This window comes from Zonotrichia albicollis, chromosome 7, assembly GCF_047830755.1.
Source record: "Zonotrichia albicollis isolate bZonAlb1 chromosome 7, bZonAlb1.hap1, whole genome shotgun sequence".
Lineage (NCBI taxonomy): Eukaryota > Metazoa > Chordata > Aves > Passeriformes > Passerellidae > Zonotrichia > Zonotrichia albicollis.
Window position 1 is genome coordinate 38,729,831 of NC_133825.1, and position 18,961 is coordinate 38,748,791.

General features: G+C 45.9%; 1 protein-coding gene across 5 annotated transcripts in view; it reads right to left on the minus strand.

Annotated features, from left to right (window-relative positions):
- SH3PXD2A (SH3 and PX domains 2A) overlaps nucleotides 1–18,961 on the minus strand; it is a 235,349-nt gene that overhangs the window by 62,368 nt on the left and 154,020 nt on the right. For 3 of the 5 annotated variants that reach the window (XM_074545171.1, XM_074545170.1, XM_074545173.1), the window contains exon 7: nucleotides 8,400–8,447. The exons of the other annotated variants lie outside the window; for them this stretch is intronic. In XM_074545171.1, coding sequence (XP_074401272.1) covers nucleotides 8,400–8,447 — 48 coding nt within the window. The remainder of the gene's footprint in view (nucleotides 1–8,399; nucleotides 8,448–18,961) is intronic. 5 annotated transcript variants of the gene reach the window in all.

Consider the following 18,961-nt stretch of genomic DNA (forward strand, 5'->3'; position numbering starts at 1 on the left):
AACATTGCTGCAACGCTATGTCAGACTCTCCAAAGGGGATTCAAAAGAGCAAGACCGGCAACACCACAGGCAGCACAGCGCCAATTACACCCGCTGCCCTGGGTGCTTCCGCATCCCTGCCAATTAGTTCAGGTCTAATTTGTACCACAGGACACAGCATGCATTGAAGAGTAACAGCCTGCTCAGTGTGAGCACGCCAGGGGACAGGGATGCAGCGTGGCACAAGTTCTCCAGCAAGCTCACATGCAGCTGCAATGCCACCCTGACACAACAGCCCTACTTTTTAAAAAGCGTCTTCAGCCCAGGCAGGAGAAATGGAGAGCAGAGGACAGGATAACATTGATGTGCCAGGTAGAGGCCCCCCCTCCTCTCCCTCCAAAAAAGCAGAATTAGTGTTTTGGTTAAGCTCCAACTTGCAAGCCCTCCCCAGAGCAGAGCACAGATTGCTGGCTGAAATAAGAGTTTGCTTGCCTCTCCATTTCTTTTTGCCTCGAGTCCGTTTCCCGGTTAAAGTCTTGAGGATACCCCTCCTCCTCTCCATAGGGCTCCACTTTACAATCCTCCCGCTCCTCACCTCAGCACTGCTCTTCCTGGGGCGGAGCAGAAATGTCATTGGAGCTTGTCCATGCCCCTCGCAGCTGGCACTATTAAGTGACAACAGTTGCACCCTGTCCCCCTCACCAGGCAGCGAGGAGGGAGCATCATTCCTCCTGCTGTACTCGGAGACCAGCAACTACTGGGAAAGCCTCCTAAATAAGAGTGCAGAACGTCCGCTCCAACATCATCCTCCTCCTCCTGTGTTGCAACAGCTACGACCTATGATGGTTTTGCAATAGCCAAAAAATGAAAACCACCAACTGGACTCCAAAAATAAAATCATCTGGATATGGGAATGTGAGACTCCCGATCTTTGCCAGATTACTCTGTTGTTATCAGGCTATAAACATGTCTGCTCTTTTAATCCATACAGTGCACAAGCTTTTATATTGCTCTTTCATGATTATCAATCAAATGTTTACAGATTAAGACTAAATGAATTAATACTGGGCTGGTCAATGGAAGTGCTGCAGCAGCAGCCAAAACCACAGAAACGGCCGGCGAACGCCATGAGGGTGAGTCACAGCTGAAGCACCAACTGCAGGTAGTGCAGCCCTGGTGCGGCCACGGGCACAGCTGCTGGGGACACGTGCAGAGCCTGCACGCTGGGCTGGCTGGCACCCACGGCCCCCAGTGTCCTGGCATGCCATAAAATAATGGCACAGCTCTGCACTTTTCCACACACAGGGAGGAGTAACTGTGGCAGCTTGGATCTAGAGCTGCGGTTTCTTGTTAAAGCCAGTTCTTGAAGGGTAAACTTTTATGTATCTCTGGAAAACTCCTTTTGGGGAAGGATGAAGGGAAAAAAAAAAACCAAAAACCCAGAATAGCAGCAAGCCTACTTAAAATCCTCAGATCAGTCTAACCTCTTAGAGCAATAAACCCAGCTCTAAACACATGGAATTTCTTCCCCTAAAAACTTCACCTCTTTTCTTTCATATCAGAAGGACCACATGACTATAAGAAATAAACATTAAATTTGCATGGTTTTTTTAAGCCTTCTCCCCATGATTTATCCTGAGCTGTGTTAAGATAGAGAGCTTAGTTCCATCTAAAAATTGGGTTAAGTGTGTACTGCACACAAGATAAAACAGACTTTGCCATGTAATGCATGTGAGAGTACACAAGAGTTCGTCATATCTCAGCAGTGTTGGAAAAGCAGTTCTTAAAATAACCAGTTCCTAGAGTAAGCAGTGAGATGAGACTAATGAAGCCTGCTACAAATCTCTATGGGGACAACATGGATTCAGATCAAAACTGTGTTTCCCAGTCTAGGATCTCTCTTCTATTCAGTGAGAGGGTTTTTGTTTTGTCTTGGTGTTTTGGATTTTTGTTCATTTTTTATTCTTTGTGTGCCCTAAACAATCGGAGCTTTGACTCATCTCCTAGATACTCCTGCACTACAGCCCTGTTGCCACTTACCAAAACTCAGACTGTATTTATGTTTCAATTATTCCTGAAGGTAAGACTACTACTGCCACAAGCTGTGAGTGAAGGGGATTCATCTTCATCCCTCCCACCAGATAGCAATCCTCCCAATCCTAATAGTGTTTAGCCTCAGTGCTCAGAGGCTCTTCATGCAGCAGCCCTGAGCCACAAAGCTTTAGGGACAGAGACAAAAGTTTATCACCTCCCGCAGTTACTTCAGAAACTCAGTACAAATCCAGTCTCAAGATCTGGATTATTGCCAATTATAGAAGAAACAAACATTTGGGCAAGTTTATCAAATGGGTTATTAATACACTCTGATTTCTGTGGTTCTTCCCTGAGCCTGGCCAGGTAGCTCTTCTACAAAGCACAAAGACAGTCTACTGCATTTTCAGAAGAGAATTTCAGAAGCAGGTGGCACCCTGCTATTAGATAGAGATGGGTGGAAAGCAGAAAGGGAATGGTTTGGATTTGACCACCTAGGTAATCCGGAAGACTCAAAGCCATAGAAGTTTAGCCTAAAACCTTGTCCAAAGCCCAAAAAATAAAACAAGATTGAGCATCATGCACTGAGCAATGGCCAGGGCAGCGTGCAAACCCTCTCACCCCAGGCTGGCAGCTGTGATTGATGCGCAAGAAATTTCTCCCGAAGTGAGCATCCATCCAACCATCTACCTTCCTTGCTCATGTGCTCTGTAAGCCTTTCAGGACATGGGGCAATAGTAGCCAAAACTCTAGCCCTTCTTGCTATCTTTTTGGCTAAACATGGCAAGATCTGGTCTAGATGGTAACTCCAAGAGCTGCGCTAAGTCTCTCCCAACCTCCTGCCTTGCTGCTACAAACAGCTGTAGGGGGCCCATGCCAACAGCACACATTGCCACCAAGAAGAGACTGTGATCAGCAATCATAGCAGCAAAAAATGAACTGGATGCCTGGATTCACTCCCCACCATAAGACATATATAGTACTTTCTGTTACTTCCAAGAACCAAGATCTGGGTGAGCCTTCAGGAGTCTGGGACAAGTGGCAGCTTTAACTGTAGACTGTGGCTTCCAGCCCTGGAGTGCGTGTGACACAGAGGTAAAACGAGCAGCACAACACAGCCCCCACGGGGAGCACTACAGGAATGAGCCTGGCCCATGGTAAATGGCAGGAGCTGTCTCAAGCAGCTGCTCCAGTTCAGTTCTTCCCTCTTTACAGCCCTCAGCAGCATTTCCAATGAAATCCTGACCAACAGAAAAATTCAGTGCTGACCTTTGCCAAGTGGAGCCTATTGGTCTCGGGATTTTTATTTTTTATTTTTGATCTGCTAGGTTTTAAAATAAAGCCAAGAAAAATTAGAGGCAGGAGCGTGAAAGTAAAAAGTTGAGTCCTCTTTCCACTCCTTCTTGGAAAGTTGGCTCTCTGAACAGTGACTCCAACCAACTAGGTTACAGGTAGCAACAGTTAGGAATACTTAAGTAGTATTTTGCACACAAATCTGTTAAACTGCTTGGAGATTTTCACACAGCTGCCAAACTGGGTCTTCCACCAGGCTGAAGTCACCAATATACTCTGGCATTCATCCTAGTCCTGCTCAGTGGTGCAACGCATTCCCATCCCTCCACAAGGTATAAAGCAGACCAGCCAAGGATTTTAACAGCAGGCAGGGTGACCAAACTGGAGTCCCACCACAGCACCTCCCAGGATGTGGCTGTGTGGCACCCATCTTTTTCCAAAGTACAAAATGAAACCAATTTAATGCCTTGGTTAGAGTCTCCACTTCATGGAGCAGGTCCGTAATCTCAGCTAGAGCTTGGGCAGCATGAAGCTGGCTTCTGTTCTCATCTCCAAGCACCAGCCCAGCTAGGACACATAAATGTACTACATAGGTAAAGATCACATCCAAATTCAAGTCTGATCTACCTGCTTGACATGTCAGGATACAGCCTATGGCAGATCTGGACTGAAGAACAGCTATTTTGGAAACTGGGGATTCATGTGGACAAGAAACTAAAAGGCCACATGAACTAGAACAGCATGGGGAGCTAAGAACTTGCCAAATGGACACAAGACTTTGGAGCAGCACTATGTATCAACATTCACCTTCTCAGACACCATGCAATGCAATTAATCACTTATATTTGCACACTCATCATGCACCTTTTTTTTGCCACTCTAGCAACATGCATTTAGTAAAAGCAGTAAGCAGAAGGAAAAAAATTGTATCTATTAGAAACTTTGCTTCCTTGCCCTTTCAGAAGGCTAAAAACCTTGGCATTCAGTTTGCCATTTTATATATCACAACATGAAACAGTCCCAACAGACCTATTGAGTCAAAGAAACCCAACCTCACCCCCCAGCCAGGTAATCTGAGGGGTTCTTGTCATTTTTCCTCAGGGACACCACCTCTTCTGTCTCCTCCTTAACATGTTTCTCTTCTGCTCAGTCTCCTTCTGTTTTTATCTCTCAACTCCCCTGTCATGGTTTGACCAGGAAGGAGTGGGAATTCTGGGAAGCTGTGGTCAAACCAATGAAGGTTTTGGGTTTCATACCGACACCTGGTGTAGCCAGTGGGGTTTGGACACACCTCCGAGAATACACAGGGGTTAAAAGCAGGGCACTGCCCTGGCATTTCTTCTTTGGACCTCGTGGGGCGAGGAGTTCAGATCTCTCCCCCGTCCGGCCCGCTGCTGCTGGGCGGGGGAGGGGCCAGCCATGCGGTAAGGCCTGGACAGAGATGGTGTTGAGGGGGCTTCGAAGATGGAAGGGTGGGGGAGCCCCAAGAGACATCGAGCCCTCGAGCAGCCAGCCCCCCTTCCCCCCCCCGGGAGAGCAGCCAGCGAGAAGGGGGAGGAAGACTGCCCGGCCGCAGCGGCAGCGTGTGGGCAGCGTGCGTGGGAGCCGACCGACAGACAGAGACTGAAAACTTTTAACCCTTTCTTACATGATTGGGGCCTTGCGAAAATGCTAATCCTCCTCGAAGCTGAATAAGAAGGGAGATGAGAGATGATATGAGATAAGAACTTTGGCCCGGAGTTTGTGGAGATGATTGGATGGGGAGAGATGATTTGGAGTGGCCTTTTGGCTGGACGTTTTCTTGTAGCCATGGACTCAGTTGTTCCTGTGACACAGACTGCATTTAGGGGGAGGCAGTGCCTCAAAACCAGGAGGGTTCATTTGTGAGGACCCCCCGGCCCCAGGGGGTTGGAAATATATGGGGGGGACAGATGTCCCAAAAGCAGAGACTGTGCCTTTTTGGAGTGAGACAAGGCATCCTTGAAAGACCACCCTAAAAGCAGCTCTGATCCATGTCTCGGTGGTGAGAGCACTGAGCATGGAAGGAACATGTCACAAGCGGCAAATGGACTTTTCCGGGCGGTGCCGAAGTGACAAGGAAGCATCCGGGATTTCAGTGTGTTTCCAGAAGCCTATGGAACAAGAAGGACTCCGTTCCTCTTCATGAACTGCAGTTTGAGTATACTAAAGTGTCGTGCCGGGCTGGGCAGTTGGTATTTTTGAGAGAATGTATTGGATTGGGAAAGTCAGGGAGTGGGGAGGAGGAAAAGTGGTTTTTGTAAGGTTTTCAATTTTTTTTTCTTTTCCTTATAGTCTTTCCTATTTTTTCCCTGTAGTTTTAGGTAATAAAGTGTTATTTATGTTTAAGTTGGAGCCTGTTTTGCTTATTCCTGGTCACATCTCACAGCAGACACCAGGGTGAGGCATTTTCATGGGGGCACTGGCTCTGTGCCAGGCTCAAACCATGACATTTTTTGGTTCCCTGACCGGGAATCGAATCACGGGAGAATGATGAGATAAAGCTGTGAGATGGGACCTAGAGGAATAAGGAAAGCATGTACTAAGTTAAGGTAGATAGATAGATAGTGAATCTGAGGTATTATTGTGTAGAAGTGTTTTGTAGTTCTGTTGATAATTTTAGAAAGTGTATTCTCGGAGGTGAAGGGTGGAGTGTCATGGTTTGACCAGGAAGGAGTGGGAATTCTGGGAAGCTGTGGTCAAACCAATGAAGGTTTTGGGTTTCATACCGACACCTGGTGTAGCCAGTGGGGTTTGGACACACCTCCGAGAATACACAGGGGTTAAAAGCAGGGCACTGCCCTGGCATTTCTTCTTTGGACCTCGTGGGGCGAGGAGTTCAGATCTCTCCCCCGTCCGGCCCGCTGCTGCTGGGCGGGGGAGGGGCCAGCCATGCGGTAAGGCCTGGACAGAGATGGTGTTGAGGGGGCTTCGAAGATGGAAGGGTGGGGGAGCCCCAAGAGACATCGAGCCCTCGAGCAGCCAGCCCCCCTTCCCCCCCCCGGGAGAGCAGCCAGCGAGAAGGGGGAGGAAGACTGCCCGGCCGCAGCGGCAGCGTGTGGGCAGCGTGCGTGGGAGCCGACCGACAGACAGAGACTGAAAACTTTTAACCCTTTCTTACATGATTGGGGCCTTGCGAAAATGCTAATCCTCCTCGAAGCTGAATAAGAAGGGAGATGAGAGATGATATGAGATAAGAACTTTGGCCCGGAGTTTGTGGAGATGATTGGATGGGGAGAGATGATTTGGAGTGGCCTTTTGGCTGGACGTTTTCTTGTAGCCATGGACTCAGTTGTTCCTGTGACACAGACTGCATTTAGGGGGAGGCAGTGCCTCAAAACCAGGAGGGTTCATTTGTGAGGACCCCCCGGCCCCAGGGGGTTGGAAATATATGGGGGGGACAGATGTCCCAAAAGCAGAGACTGTGCCTTTTTGGAGTGAGACAAGGCATCCTTGAAAGACCACCCTAAAAGCAGCTCTGATCCATGTCTCGGTGGTGAGAGCACTGAGCATGGAAGGAACATGTCACAAGCGGCAAATGGACTTTTCCGGGCGGTGCCGAAGTGACAAGGAAGCATCCGGGATTTCAGTGTGTTTCCAGAAGCCTATGGAACAAGAAGGACTCCGTTCCTCTTCATGAACTGCAGTTTGAGTATACTAAAGTGTCGTGCCGGGCTGGGCAGTTGGTATTTTTGAGAGAATGTATTGGATTGGGAAAGTCAGGGAGTGGGGAGGAGGAAAAGTGGTTTTTGTAAGGTTTTCAATTTTTTTTTCTTTTCCTTATAGTCTTTCCTATTTTTTCCCTGTAGTTTTAGGTAATAAAGTGTTATTTATGTTTAAGTTGGAGCCTGTTTTGCTTATTCCTGGTCACATCTCACAGCAGACACCAGGGTGAGGCATTTTCATGGGGGCACTGGCTCTGTGCCAGGCTCAAACCATGACATCCCCCATGACCTACGAAGCAGCAGGCTCCTGTGACTGAATACTTCAGATATTTCTGCACTTTTATATCCAGTTACCACTCTCAAATTAGACCTATTCTGTAAATATGAGGCAGAGCCCCCAAGAAATATTCAACTTCTGTCAAGAACAGTGCTCCTGCAATCACAGCAGTCTTGCTCACAAAAAACTTCAGACAAGCAAGCACTCATCCATCAAGGATGGTGGGATTTTGTTCACATACTTTCAACAGGGCATGAACTTGAATATTTACCAAATCTGGTATGAAAATCAGCAGGAGTGTTTCCATCTTTCCTTGCCCCAGGACCTATATGTAGTCTTAACAGCTTGAGTGACCAGCCCAGCATCCTGTACAGACACAGGATCTATCACTTGTGATCTCTCCTTCTAAGTCTGAAGCAGAAGAGAATTTTTCTGTGATATTCCATGTCAAGAGACAAATCTTTGCAGAAGAAATCCACTGGTTACACAGCAGAAGTCCTGATTCCTTATACTATAAAGCTGAGTTTTTGCCTTGTATGGGACTATAGCTCCCAAGCCCCTGACACCTCACCTAAAGCTGCTCCCCTGCTGCCTCCTCCTTCCTGACTCACTGCAACAAGGAGGATGATGCCCCCTTGAAAATTTTGCATCTTTATCAGAGTTTCAGCTTTTGCAAGTGAAATCACTTCTATTTACTGGGGAAATGCAAAGAGCATTTCAGAAGGATAAGGAGCACACAGTCATGTTTCTCTGCCTTATCCTGACCCATAAAGTTTCTCCCATGTAGAATAGTGAGAGCACAGCTGTGCAGGTACACTCAGCTGGGGCCAGACTCGACCCACCACAAAAAGGGAAGCTGCCTTGGACTGAGGCTTTGAGTTGGGCAAGGGAAATAAAACCCTGCAAACTACTAACCCCTGCTAGCAGCAGCATCAAGGTGAGGCAGTCATCAGAAAAGCAAAGCTCTTCCTTACCAGAAATCATGCATCATGGAAAACCAAAACACAAGCAGACAACAGGTCCTGGGTATCCACTGTCAGAGATTCACATTCAAGACAACTCCAAAACCACACACAGCTTGAACTAGAGAATTCTGGTTTTAACAGCATGCAGAACACCAAGACACAAGAATTTACCTGGAGTGACACTCTTTTTTGGAGTCTCAGACAAACTGGACATCCAAACTTGAAATCCAATCAAAGGGCAGCCATGAAAAAAGAAAGTAATTAGAGGCACAAGAAAACAGTCAAAACCAGTCACATCAGAAAGTCTGAGAGTTAGTAAAGACAGTTTTGAAAGAGACAGTTTTTCTTAAGAGTAGTGTTGGCATGATGGGGACTCAGAGGACGGTCAAGTCATAAGAAACACCCAGTTAATTTTTATGTTTTAGTGGATTTGCAGAACTTCTGAAATTGATCTGTAGGTGATCCAGTTTTGAGCTCTAAGAAAAAGATATGCCCTGAGCTTATTCCCAGTAGCTCAGAAGACACATACCAAGAGACAGTTTGACTTATTAAGCCTCAGACCTGCAAAACTATTTATCTTTGCAGCTGTTAATCATACCCAAAAGACACGTAGACAACTGAAATTGAGCTTAGCAAACACATGTAAGTTTCTACAAGCATCTTGTTACTCTGAAATTGCATTAAGGAATTGCATTAAGGAAAATAACAATAGACAAATATAGAAAAGAGTACAAAGTTCAAATATACTCTCATATATTCAGAGTATAACTAGAAAATCAATTTTAAAATCAGTGAATGAGACAGAGATCAGGTTAAGGAAAAAGCTGATAGGAGTTGCTGCCAACAAGGTCAAAATGTTTCCCTCCCCCTCCATGAAATGAGGTGAAAATACTTGGCTTGGGAATTTAGGAATAATCTTCAAATGTTAAGTGTTAATTTTTTTCTTAAATACACTAGAGATATGTTTGTAAAGTCAACAGATTTTCCCCCATTTCTAAATAACAAACATTCCCTTTCTGGGATGAAGCAGCAGAAGGGCAGCTGTTACTCTCTCTTTACCTGGGATAAGAGACATCCAGAAAGAAATGTTTATATGACAATCTTAGAATTTTCTAAATTCTGACAATCCCAAAATGCAATTTGAAAAAGTTCTTTGCAATGGGGAACCTATTCTGGACCCAGCAGTTTAACAACAGAGAAGATACACCCATCAACCACCTGGAGGGAAAAGCAGGCTATACTGGTGGCCTTGCCTATTTGTTACTGTATTTTGAATTGCAGAGTATCTCCAAGACAGTAAAAAGATGAAAAGATAGTAATGTAACAGATTCACAGTACATATGTAACTGAGGAATTGCTAGCATGATACAAACGTTAAGAAACAGTTTTGAAACTTCCTGATGGAAACCAGAGGGCCAAGAAACACATTGCTGTTTTCTCAGCACTGAGGGAATGCTGAGGTTTTGAAATCCTGTCCTTAAATTAGGGATACAATTTTCATTTTGTAGTTGCATTGCAATTCAAATGGATTCAGTACTTTGACTACTTTGCAGTAAACTCTCTATAGTGGCAGCTTGGAGAAAATCCTGAACTCTTTCAACCATCTGACTCCCCAACCCATGTGCTGCACTGTCACAATACACTGCGAAATACACAGTGGTAAATAACAATAATTTACTTTGGACTGCCATTTAAGAAAAAATGAAAAAGGCACTACACTGGTGGAGTGCAACAGGAAATAATCTGGCAGAGTAACTTGTGCTGTAGCTCATGGAGGGAATATACAGCATGTTTCTGTTACAGGCTTGGGGCATGCACGGGAAGGGGTGTGAAGGAGCTGTTGTCAGCAACTTGTCTATTAGCTTTTGAATAGACTTCCACTGCCTTCAGAGCACGAGTATGAACTTCAGTCAGCTGTCAGATCTTTTTCCAGACAGAAGAACCTGAATATGACAATGATAAATCAAGCAGATGATGTATTGCAGGAGTAACTGAGGAAGTTTCAAAGTTTGCCCCCACCCAAGCTTCAGCAAAAGACAGAAACACCCGAAGTCAGAGGAAATAAACTGCACTTAACACAAGTTTAGGGCTACTCTGGATCTGTCTACCCAAGAAGAGAGAGTTTAAACCTAGATCAACAGTAGCCATATCAACAGACACCCATGTGAGAGCTCACCATAAATAAAGCAATTCTGTTAACAATTATCAATTTCTCAGAAAAACTTCTTTTTAAACAAAGTATTTTTTCTCCTTGTCAAAGCTCTTGGCTTAAGGCAGAAAAGAAGGGCAGTATAGGTATTAGCTGGTAAACAATCCCACAGGTCACCAGTGTGGGCTCCCCAGCCCAGGAAGCAGCAGAAAAGCAGCAGCACTTCTGAGCTGCCCCAGCCTGACAGCAGCTAGAAGTGGATGAGGTTGCTTCTGAAGCAGAAGACAGCCAGCATATTTCAGCTGCTCCTGCACATCTGCTTAGCATTAAACTTCCTTCTTGGGGATTTTTTTTTTTATTCCAAGACGTTTAAGCTCTAATTGCTACCAGCTTTTAAGAGTCCCCCCTACAAATAATAAAAATATCAGACATTAGTGATAGATTCCACTTCACAGAGAGCTCAAACGAAGAGCCGCGGCGGGAGCCAGCGTACGGGGAGGAGGTCAGAGGCCTCAGAAACATGCTGTGCCTGAGCCAACAAAACACAAGCTTTGAACAGCCCCAGGTTTCCCCTTTAGGACTGGGTTTTACTGGAATTCTGCATGAGGCTTGGAACTGGTTTCCAATGGGATTGGTAACAGTAAATGAACAAACCTTCACTTCCTGCCACTCCTCTCCCGCACTGCCACACGGCTGAGCACTGGCCAGTCTCTGATCACTTGGAAGTGCAGAGGGGGGAAATTTCAGTATCTGGAAGGAGAATTAAAGTTGCCTGCTCAAAGCAGGCCACTCCTAGGGCAATGGCATCCCAATTCTGCTCTCAACACCAGTCCCCACAGCCCCTGCTGCCAACTTCAATTGGAGCCAGAACAAACTCCTCCTACCGGAATTATTTTTAAAAGCTCAAAAGGAACATGAATCCATAAATTACAGCTAAGTCACGAGGCCAAGGCAGTTGTGAAGAGCACAGAGGAGGCTTTCCTTCAGAGCCACACTGCACAGAAATAGCAGCACAGCAGGCACGTCACTGGAAGTGGCTGCTGAGCCCCATCCCATCACTTTCAACGCTACCACGATGGAGTTGGGCAATCCTCCCACGGGTCAAGGGGGTTCCTCAGGTGGGAAAGAAAAGGAAGGAGTCGAAGGGCAAAAAGCTTTGAAGACAAAATTAAGCCGGTTGCTATGGTGAACATGAAACATATTATTCTAGATTTCAGCAGAAGCTTTTGTGCTGCCAGTGAGACTGGTTTGTTTGCTGCTCCTCCCACCTCTGGCAAGAGAGCAGGCACCAGACTGCTGGGGACTAATGCTTTATGCTTGTGATACAGCTCCACTCATCTCATTTTAGCAGCAGACTATTTGTCTTCTGTACAGTTAGAGCAGAGCAAGCTTCCACAAAAACCTACAATAGTTGCAGTCAGTCTAGAATTAAATGCACGAGCTCTATCTACCAAAATCCAGATACCACATTCATGGTACACATCAGTTCTACACATCCAGGTGGGCTCCTGCCCCAGCAGATGCAGAGGAACTCCTCCTCCATGGGCATTTTAGCAGCAGCTGCTGATGCAGCTTCCTTTTGTTAGTAACCCTGTCTGAAATGTTCAGTTCAGTTTTGAGCCCAGCATCCATGATTTGACACTGCTGCCAGCACCAGGAGGACACTCTCCTGCAGAATCACAGTTGCTGGGCTATCAGGGACTATTATAACAAGCTTTTTTTTTTAAACAAACATCTGTCTAGCTTGTTAAACTACATATTTCCCAACGACAGTCCTGCAGTAACTGTGGGCAATTGGATCATACTGGCCATGAGTTTCAGTGGTTGTAGTTCTGGCAATGTAACCCTTGCCCCAAATGATTTTTGTGCATAGCTGAGAAATTAGCACAGGCCAAAGACAGGCCCCTACCAGTGATCTGGATGTGGCTACCTTGCATTGGAGGGCAAAGAGTTTAATTACACAGGTATGGCCTGTTCTTTGGAAATGGCCTTCCACAGAAGATAACAGTCCCAGGGCCATTTAACTAATAAAACTATTTTGTTCTCATGAAGCCTTTAACATCAGCTGGGAATACCAAAATCTCCCAGCTGTTCCAGTGCAACTTAAATTACTGAGAAAGGGATAATAAGAACAAGTGGCCATACTGAAGAGATACTGACATCTGGTCCATTTCCAACAGTGCTCTGTTCCCCGAGTGCAGTTGAGTGTTTTGCAGACTCATTTTGTAGACTTTTATCCTTCCTGTCTTAATTGGAGGGGTGAAAAGAAAACAAGCAATGCAATCAGCGATTCCTCAGACTGGAGCTGGGGGAAATAAATGCTTCTTCTGAGGAATGGGTGTGTTCTCATGCCAGTAGTGGTATCTGACAAGTCAGCAAAAAGTGGGCTGACCACATTGTTCCTTAAATGTGTCCACTTCTTAGAATTGGCCTAGAGCCTTGTTGGCTGCAATGTTCATCACATATGGCAGAACAGAAAACAGAAGTTGAGCCTGTATTTCAGTTTACATTTTGGAAGACAAGCCTGTACATATGAAGCACCATGTTGTTGTCCTGGGGGCTCTGGGGGGACAGCTTAGTGCCCCAAGCAGGTAGAGAACCCAAAAGCCAGGCTCAGTCTACTCAGTCCAGGGCTTCTTGCTGAGGTTTTGCCTCCACTTTCCCCTTTCTTGCTTCCTTTCTGCACTCTTCAGACAATCAAAGGAACAACCTCCTTCTTCTGACAAGATGAGGCTGCCCAGTCAAGAGCAGAAAGCTCAGTGAGGAACCCCAAAACTGTGGGGCTTGTTTCTGCTTCCATCTGCAGACAGTGCACTATGCTCAGTCCCTGTGGCCCTCTCCAAAATCTCCATCCCTGAGATCCACTGACCATCCTCTGTCAGCCTGTCTCCAGGTTTCTCTCCTCTAATCCCTTCCCCTTCAGCTGGGGCTTGACACTTCAGTTAAATGGGAAGGCACTGAAATGCAACAGTACTAGACTAGGGGAGGAAGACAGAAATACTTGGTTTGCTAAGCTCCCCTCAGAAGAAGAAGTACTTTTACCAGAGAATTCCTCTGATACAGAGTCTGTGTGCAGTTTTACAACACAGCTGGAAAGAGTAAAAAGGCAGATGAGCCTTCCTCCAAACTGGAACCATTGTCATGCATTCTTGGCTCACACAATTAATTCATTCAGTTAGGCAGAGAACAACAGATAGTCAGAGAAATGGGAGGGTGGCACAGAAAGGTTGCAAGTGTTTTGATCTATCTCACACAGTCCTGCTCAGGGCACCCTGTTGAACTGTGCCATTGATGCTTCACCCCTCAGGCTCCAGAGAGACCTAAACAAAACCAACATTTGTGCCCAGTGCCTGGCGCAGTGTGAGCCTGGTCAGACATTAAACTTCTTAGGTATCACCACAATGACAGATTCATTTGTTACTGTAATTGCTGGGCAAGCAGCTGTCCCACACTAGGGTAGCTTAAATAAGCTTTCCTTGCTATTATGTCTGTGGGATGTTGATGCATCATATTTAAAGCAAGTACTTTAAGATAGTTGTTGAAGGAATACACATATATTATTTTTCTCCCCAATAGGAACTGCATTTTAAAGTAAACCTCTCATCCCTGCTGAGATATCTCCTCTTCTATACATTTGAAGCTGAACATCACCTCCACTCCCCATGCCATCTGTTCAAGAGGGCTGTATCTTGAAAAAATATTTGACTAGTGGATTATCAAACATGCAAATCCAGCTAAAGTATCTGAGTAAGAGGATTGGCAGCAGGCATTAAATAAGGCCTTTAATTTTAGTCTTATTCACCAAGTTCAGCTTCATCACGAGCAGCCAGGGAGGGCCTGTCAGTGTTGGGGGTGGGGGCAGAGGTGCTGGGCTGCAGTGATGGGCACAGCCAGCAGCTCCCTCCCTCCCTGGCAGAAATGATCCCACCGGGAGCTGTCGGGCACTACCACGCTGCAGACCAACCTCAGACCACGTCCACTTGCCACGTAGGCTGGCGCAGGCCAGACCCACACACACTGCCTGGAAAATGCTCACATCTGGCTTTCACGTGACTCGAGCGTGCCTCAGCAATTCATCATCTGGATAACTCACTCCTGCAGGGGAGAAATCCACAACCAGGGAGCCCTTTCCTGAGCTGGAACAGAGGAGTGGGGCCAGAGGATCGTGTGCTTGACAAACTGCACAGTGACACGCTCACAGCTGCAGTTTCACAGCCTCATCCAGTCCTTCATCCTTTCTAAAAGTACAAACACAAATAAAACTTAGTCCCAATTTTCCACTCTGTTTACTTCTGCAAAAACCCATTTTAATCCCGTTCGCAGACCCAGAAGTATCCAGGACTGTTTAGTTTTTGTTCTGGCAGCCATTGCTCACATTAACTCTTTCCACATGGCAAGTGGGTATTGTTTCCCACATGATCCCTGTGGTACAGCCCCTGCACATACAGTTTTGTACCAGTTCCAAGTTTTGCTGGGAAGTGCCTAGAATATCTGAATGCTAATCCACATCTACAGCTGTACAAACTGAGAGCATCACCCCTCTGAGGGAAAAACCAGCCTCCAGCTCTGCCAAGGAGGAGGGCAGAAAAGCCCCAGACGTTGCACTTGGAAACTCACAGGTATGTACACATGCTGGGATTCATGTGTGGCTCAAAAAATGGAGCAAGAGTCAAGTCCCAACTGTGAAGGAGCCATGCTGCCAAGCACAGAACACTCAGCAGCATTGGAGCGTCCAGGCAGAGCTGGCCAATAATCAGTGCATACATTGTAACACCTGCTGGACACCTCTGGAGGTAAAGCTTCCAGCCATTTCTGGTTGGGTGAGCCACTCCATCCAGAGTGAACTGGAGAGAGGATTTGTGCTGTCACGCAGCCTGGACACAGGCCAGCTCGAATGGGCCAGGTGTGAAGCCATGCACAAAGCTGGATGCATTTAGGGAGTGCTATTTTAGGGGTGAGTGCTCTCAACTGCTAAGGACACACATTCTACATCCAGATTTCCAGAATCTGGGGACAGAGTGCTCACCAGCATGAGACAAAGTTCCTCAAAATGCCCAGGGAAGATTTTATCTGCTCCTCTCAGCCAGCCAGACCCAACTGTGCTCCATACAGATTCCTGCAGTGGCTGAGGATCATCATCCTCTGCTCCAGCTCCCAAATGCACTTCTCACCTGCCTTACCCAGTATGCCAAAATCAAAATACCAGCACTCTCTGTGCAAGAGAGGAAAAACCCACGCAGGCAGCGTTAATACCATCTGCCACTGACAGACAGAAGAGGGTGGAAGAACAGGAGCAGATGGAGAACAGAGAATTTCTCAAAACCAAGAGAAATGCCATTATATCCCCTAAGGTACCAAGTGCTTTCTCTGTGCTTGGCTGAAGACAGTCTGAGGCATTTGCAGGGTTCAAACTGTTCTACCATGGCTGTGCTCAAGCCACACCTCATTCTTCCAGCCCTGCCTGAACCCAGTCTCCCTGGCCTCCCTCCTGGACACAGGGCTCTCTGCAGCACTGATGCTGAACTGGGAACGGCAAAGAACACAAACACATTCTTTTCCCTAATCCTGCACCCTGTCCCCACACTTCAGTTTAAAAGCCAAGGAGCAAAACAAAAAACCCACACAACATACAAACATCTCTTTCTCTCTTATCCCATCTTCCTCCCACCCCAGCATATGGGCCACCCAGATGACAGTGATCCTATACATCTAATGGGCCACACGTCCTGTCAGCAGAAAACTGAAGCAGTGCAGAATAAAGTCTCCTATCTGCTCTTCTCGTCAGTAGCCTCAGGCAGAAGTCCAAAGCACTTCAGTTTAAGCAGTGACTTTAAAAATATGGTGTACAAGGAGAAGTGTGAGATCAGCTTCCTTCTGCCAGAACACTACAGACTGGATTTGGAGCGTGGGATTGGAGTGGACAGATTCACATCTTGACTGAAGATGCAGAATTGTGTCACACATGCACAGATGCTGCAAGGACATGAAATCTGCCTGACTTCGCAGCAGCTCTTCCTCAAATTCTGCTCTCTGCGAGTGCACCTGAGCACAACAGCAGTAGTTTTGCCTTGGAAAAAAACAACCCAAACCCACAGAATGGATGTTCCTCTAGTTATATGAAAAGCTTGTTTTAAAAAAAAGACTCTTACGGTCTTGCTAAAAAAAAAAAAAAATCAGGGAAGAAAATTAGGTCTTTGGGGAATAACTGCATCAAGCAAAAGCCAATAGACTGATCAGAAGTTTAGCAAATTCACTACATGAGGAAAAATAATTGTCAGTCATGAGAAGAGGAAGCTCTGTCATTGATTAATTTATGACTGAATTCAAGATGCACATTGAGATCATTAACTACTAACTTCTTCCAGAACCAGGCCCAAGATGTATATCCGCAGTAATTAAATGAAAAGGTTTGTTTGGTCTTTAACAGCTATGCTTTTGCCTACTTTGCCTACTCTATCCTTCTTTTATTACAAACTCCTTTATCTTCCTGAAAAGGAACAAAAAAAAAAAAAAAAAGGCAGCTATTTGAGAACCAAAATGTTCTGCCAGAATCTGCTGTTTTTAAATTCCATGCAGTAATTAGTACATACAGCCAAGAAGGTTAATCGTATGATGAGGGAACAGATCACAATTTCTGATCGAGAGCAATCTTGTCAGTACATGTTTGTGAAGTTATAAAATACTGACTGGCAAACTATCTCATCCAGTTATCCTCATCAACAGGCCAAGTGGCACCAAGGAGCCAGTCCACCATCCCTGCTTCTGCCCTAATTGTAGGAAACAATGCAAGGAGCACAGGGCACACGTGTGATTCATCAGGACACAAACAAGAGCACGTGCCTCAGTCTGCAGAGATCATGTCATACCACAGATTTCTTACAAGGATTAAGACACCAAGTTACATGATTTAAGATGTTCCTGGGACCTTGCCATGGGCTTGGACAAATTTGCATCCCTATTCACCACCTTAAAAAAAACCCCAAACCTTCCAAGCTAAAGCTTTCAGAGGAACTATAGGGAGACAGACTTCAGACACCAACACCATGAGAGCAGAATGACTCAAAGTAACATTTAAGTTAAAAACCACATTCTAACTTTGTTGCTACCACCTGGGCTCAGATTCACTGAGCAATGACCAAGTCCCTGCTTGGGGCAGGTAGCCCCCAGCATCTGCTGCAGTCTGAGAGAAGAGGCATTGCCTCATGCTGGGATTGACCATGGTAGTTAATTGGATTTTTCAGCCTCTTTAGTAACACACTTAGATTTGGCTTCTTTGAGAACCCAGTTAAAAGGCTTAGGAGTTCTTCTGGCTGAGAAGGTAAAACTGAGACAGATTTCACAGTCAGCTGGATTAGTTGAGGCATCCCCCAGTTCTAATACTAAACACAACTCCAGATGACATCCCATCAATACTGCAGCAACCTTAAGGCAAAGGAAAGGCAACACTATATGCCTCTAGGAGCAGTCCTTCCTTCTCCCTATCCTGCAGCCATTTCCCACAAATATTACCAAACACCTGCCAGGGCTGGAGGCTGTACATTCCCTGCTCACCCTGTACCTATGTGTAGCTAAGTGCTTGCCACAGGCCTGTGAAGCTGGCAGAGACCTCCACACTCAATTCCATCAACCAGGCTTTGTTCCCAGGGTCATCACCTCAGTCCTGGAACAAGTGAAACCAGCTCCAGCCACACAGCCCTGCTGGTCCAACTGGGAGCTAACACATTTGTCACCCCATCGAATGATTAAGCACAGAAAAGGTGGCACACACTATTCATTTTCTCCACATTGTCTTAAAGGAGGCAGCTCAGGTTAAGTCAAGAAAATAAAGCTTATTTATAAAAAGGAAAAAAAAAAAAGACAGCAAGCAAGTCATGCCATGGAACTCTAAGTGCAGGCTAGACACATGCAGAGTGACAGGGTTAGAAAGGTTAAGCTCTGAAGTGAAGAGCACAGTTCAGCTGTAAGGACAGAAAAAGCCACAAGTTGAGCCATTTCCCTTGGTAATTATAAAGGAAACAGAAAAAACCCAATCCCAAATAATGCAAAGAAACAGCAATTAAGGCACTCTCTGAAGCTGCCAGAGTGCACATCCTTGGTGCAGGAAGGCAAGAAAGAAAGTTTCTCTAGTAATGAAGAATTAGGCTGAGGAAGCAACTTGGGCCATCAGCTCCACCCATAATTCCTAGGCAGCATCCCACAAAGTGATCAGCCACCAGGGCCCTTGGTGTTTTCACAACAATCTGCTTGTTTCTCACTTGAGGCCCCACTTCTGTCATTGCTGAAACTCTCTCAACTCTGCTTAGTAATTTCCCCACTGAGGGAAAGACAGCATTACAGATGTTTCTATAAAAAGTTTGTGAAGTATCTTCCAATGGACTCTGAAGTTTTTATTTACTTGCCAGCAGATATATCCTTGCTAGTTTTAGATTACAGGAGGGAAAGAAAACAGTGATTGTTGGCTGTGTGTAGCCATAATCTTGCTAGTCCAAAAACTGGACAGGGAAACCCAGCTGAAAGATGGTTTGCTCATTCAAGGAAGCCTCATCAGCATCCTGAGGCAACACTGGCTTGAACCTAATCATTA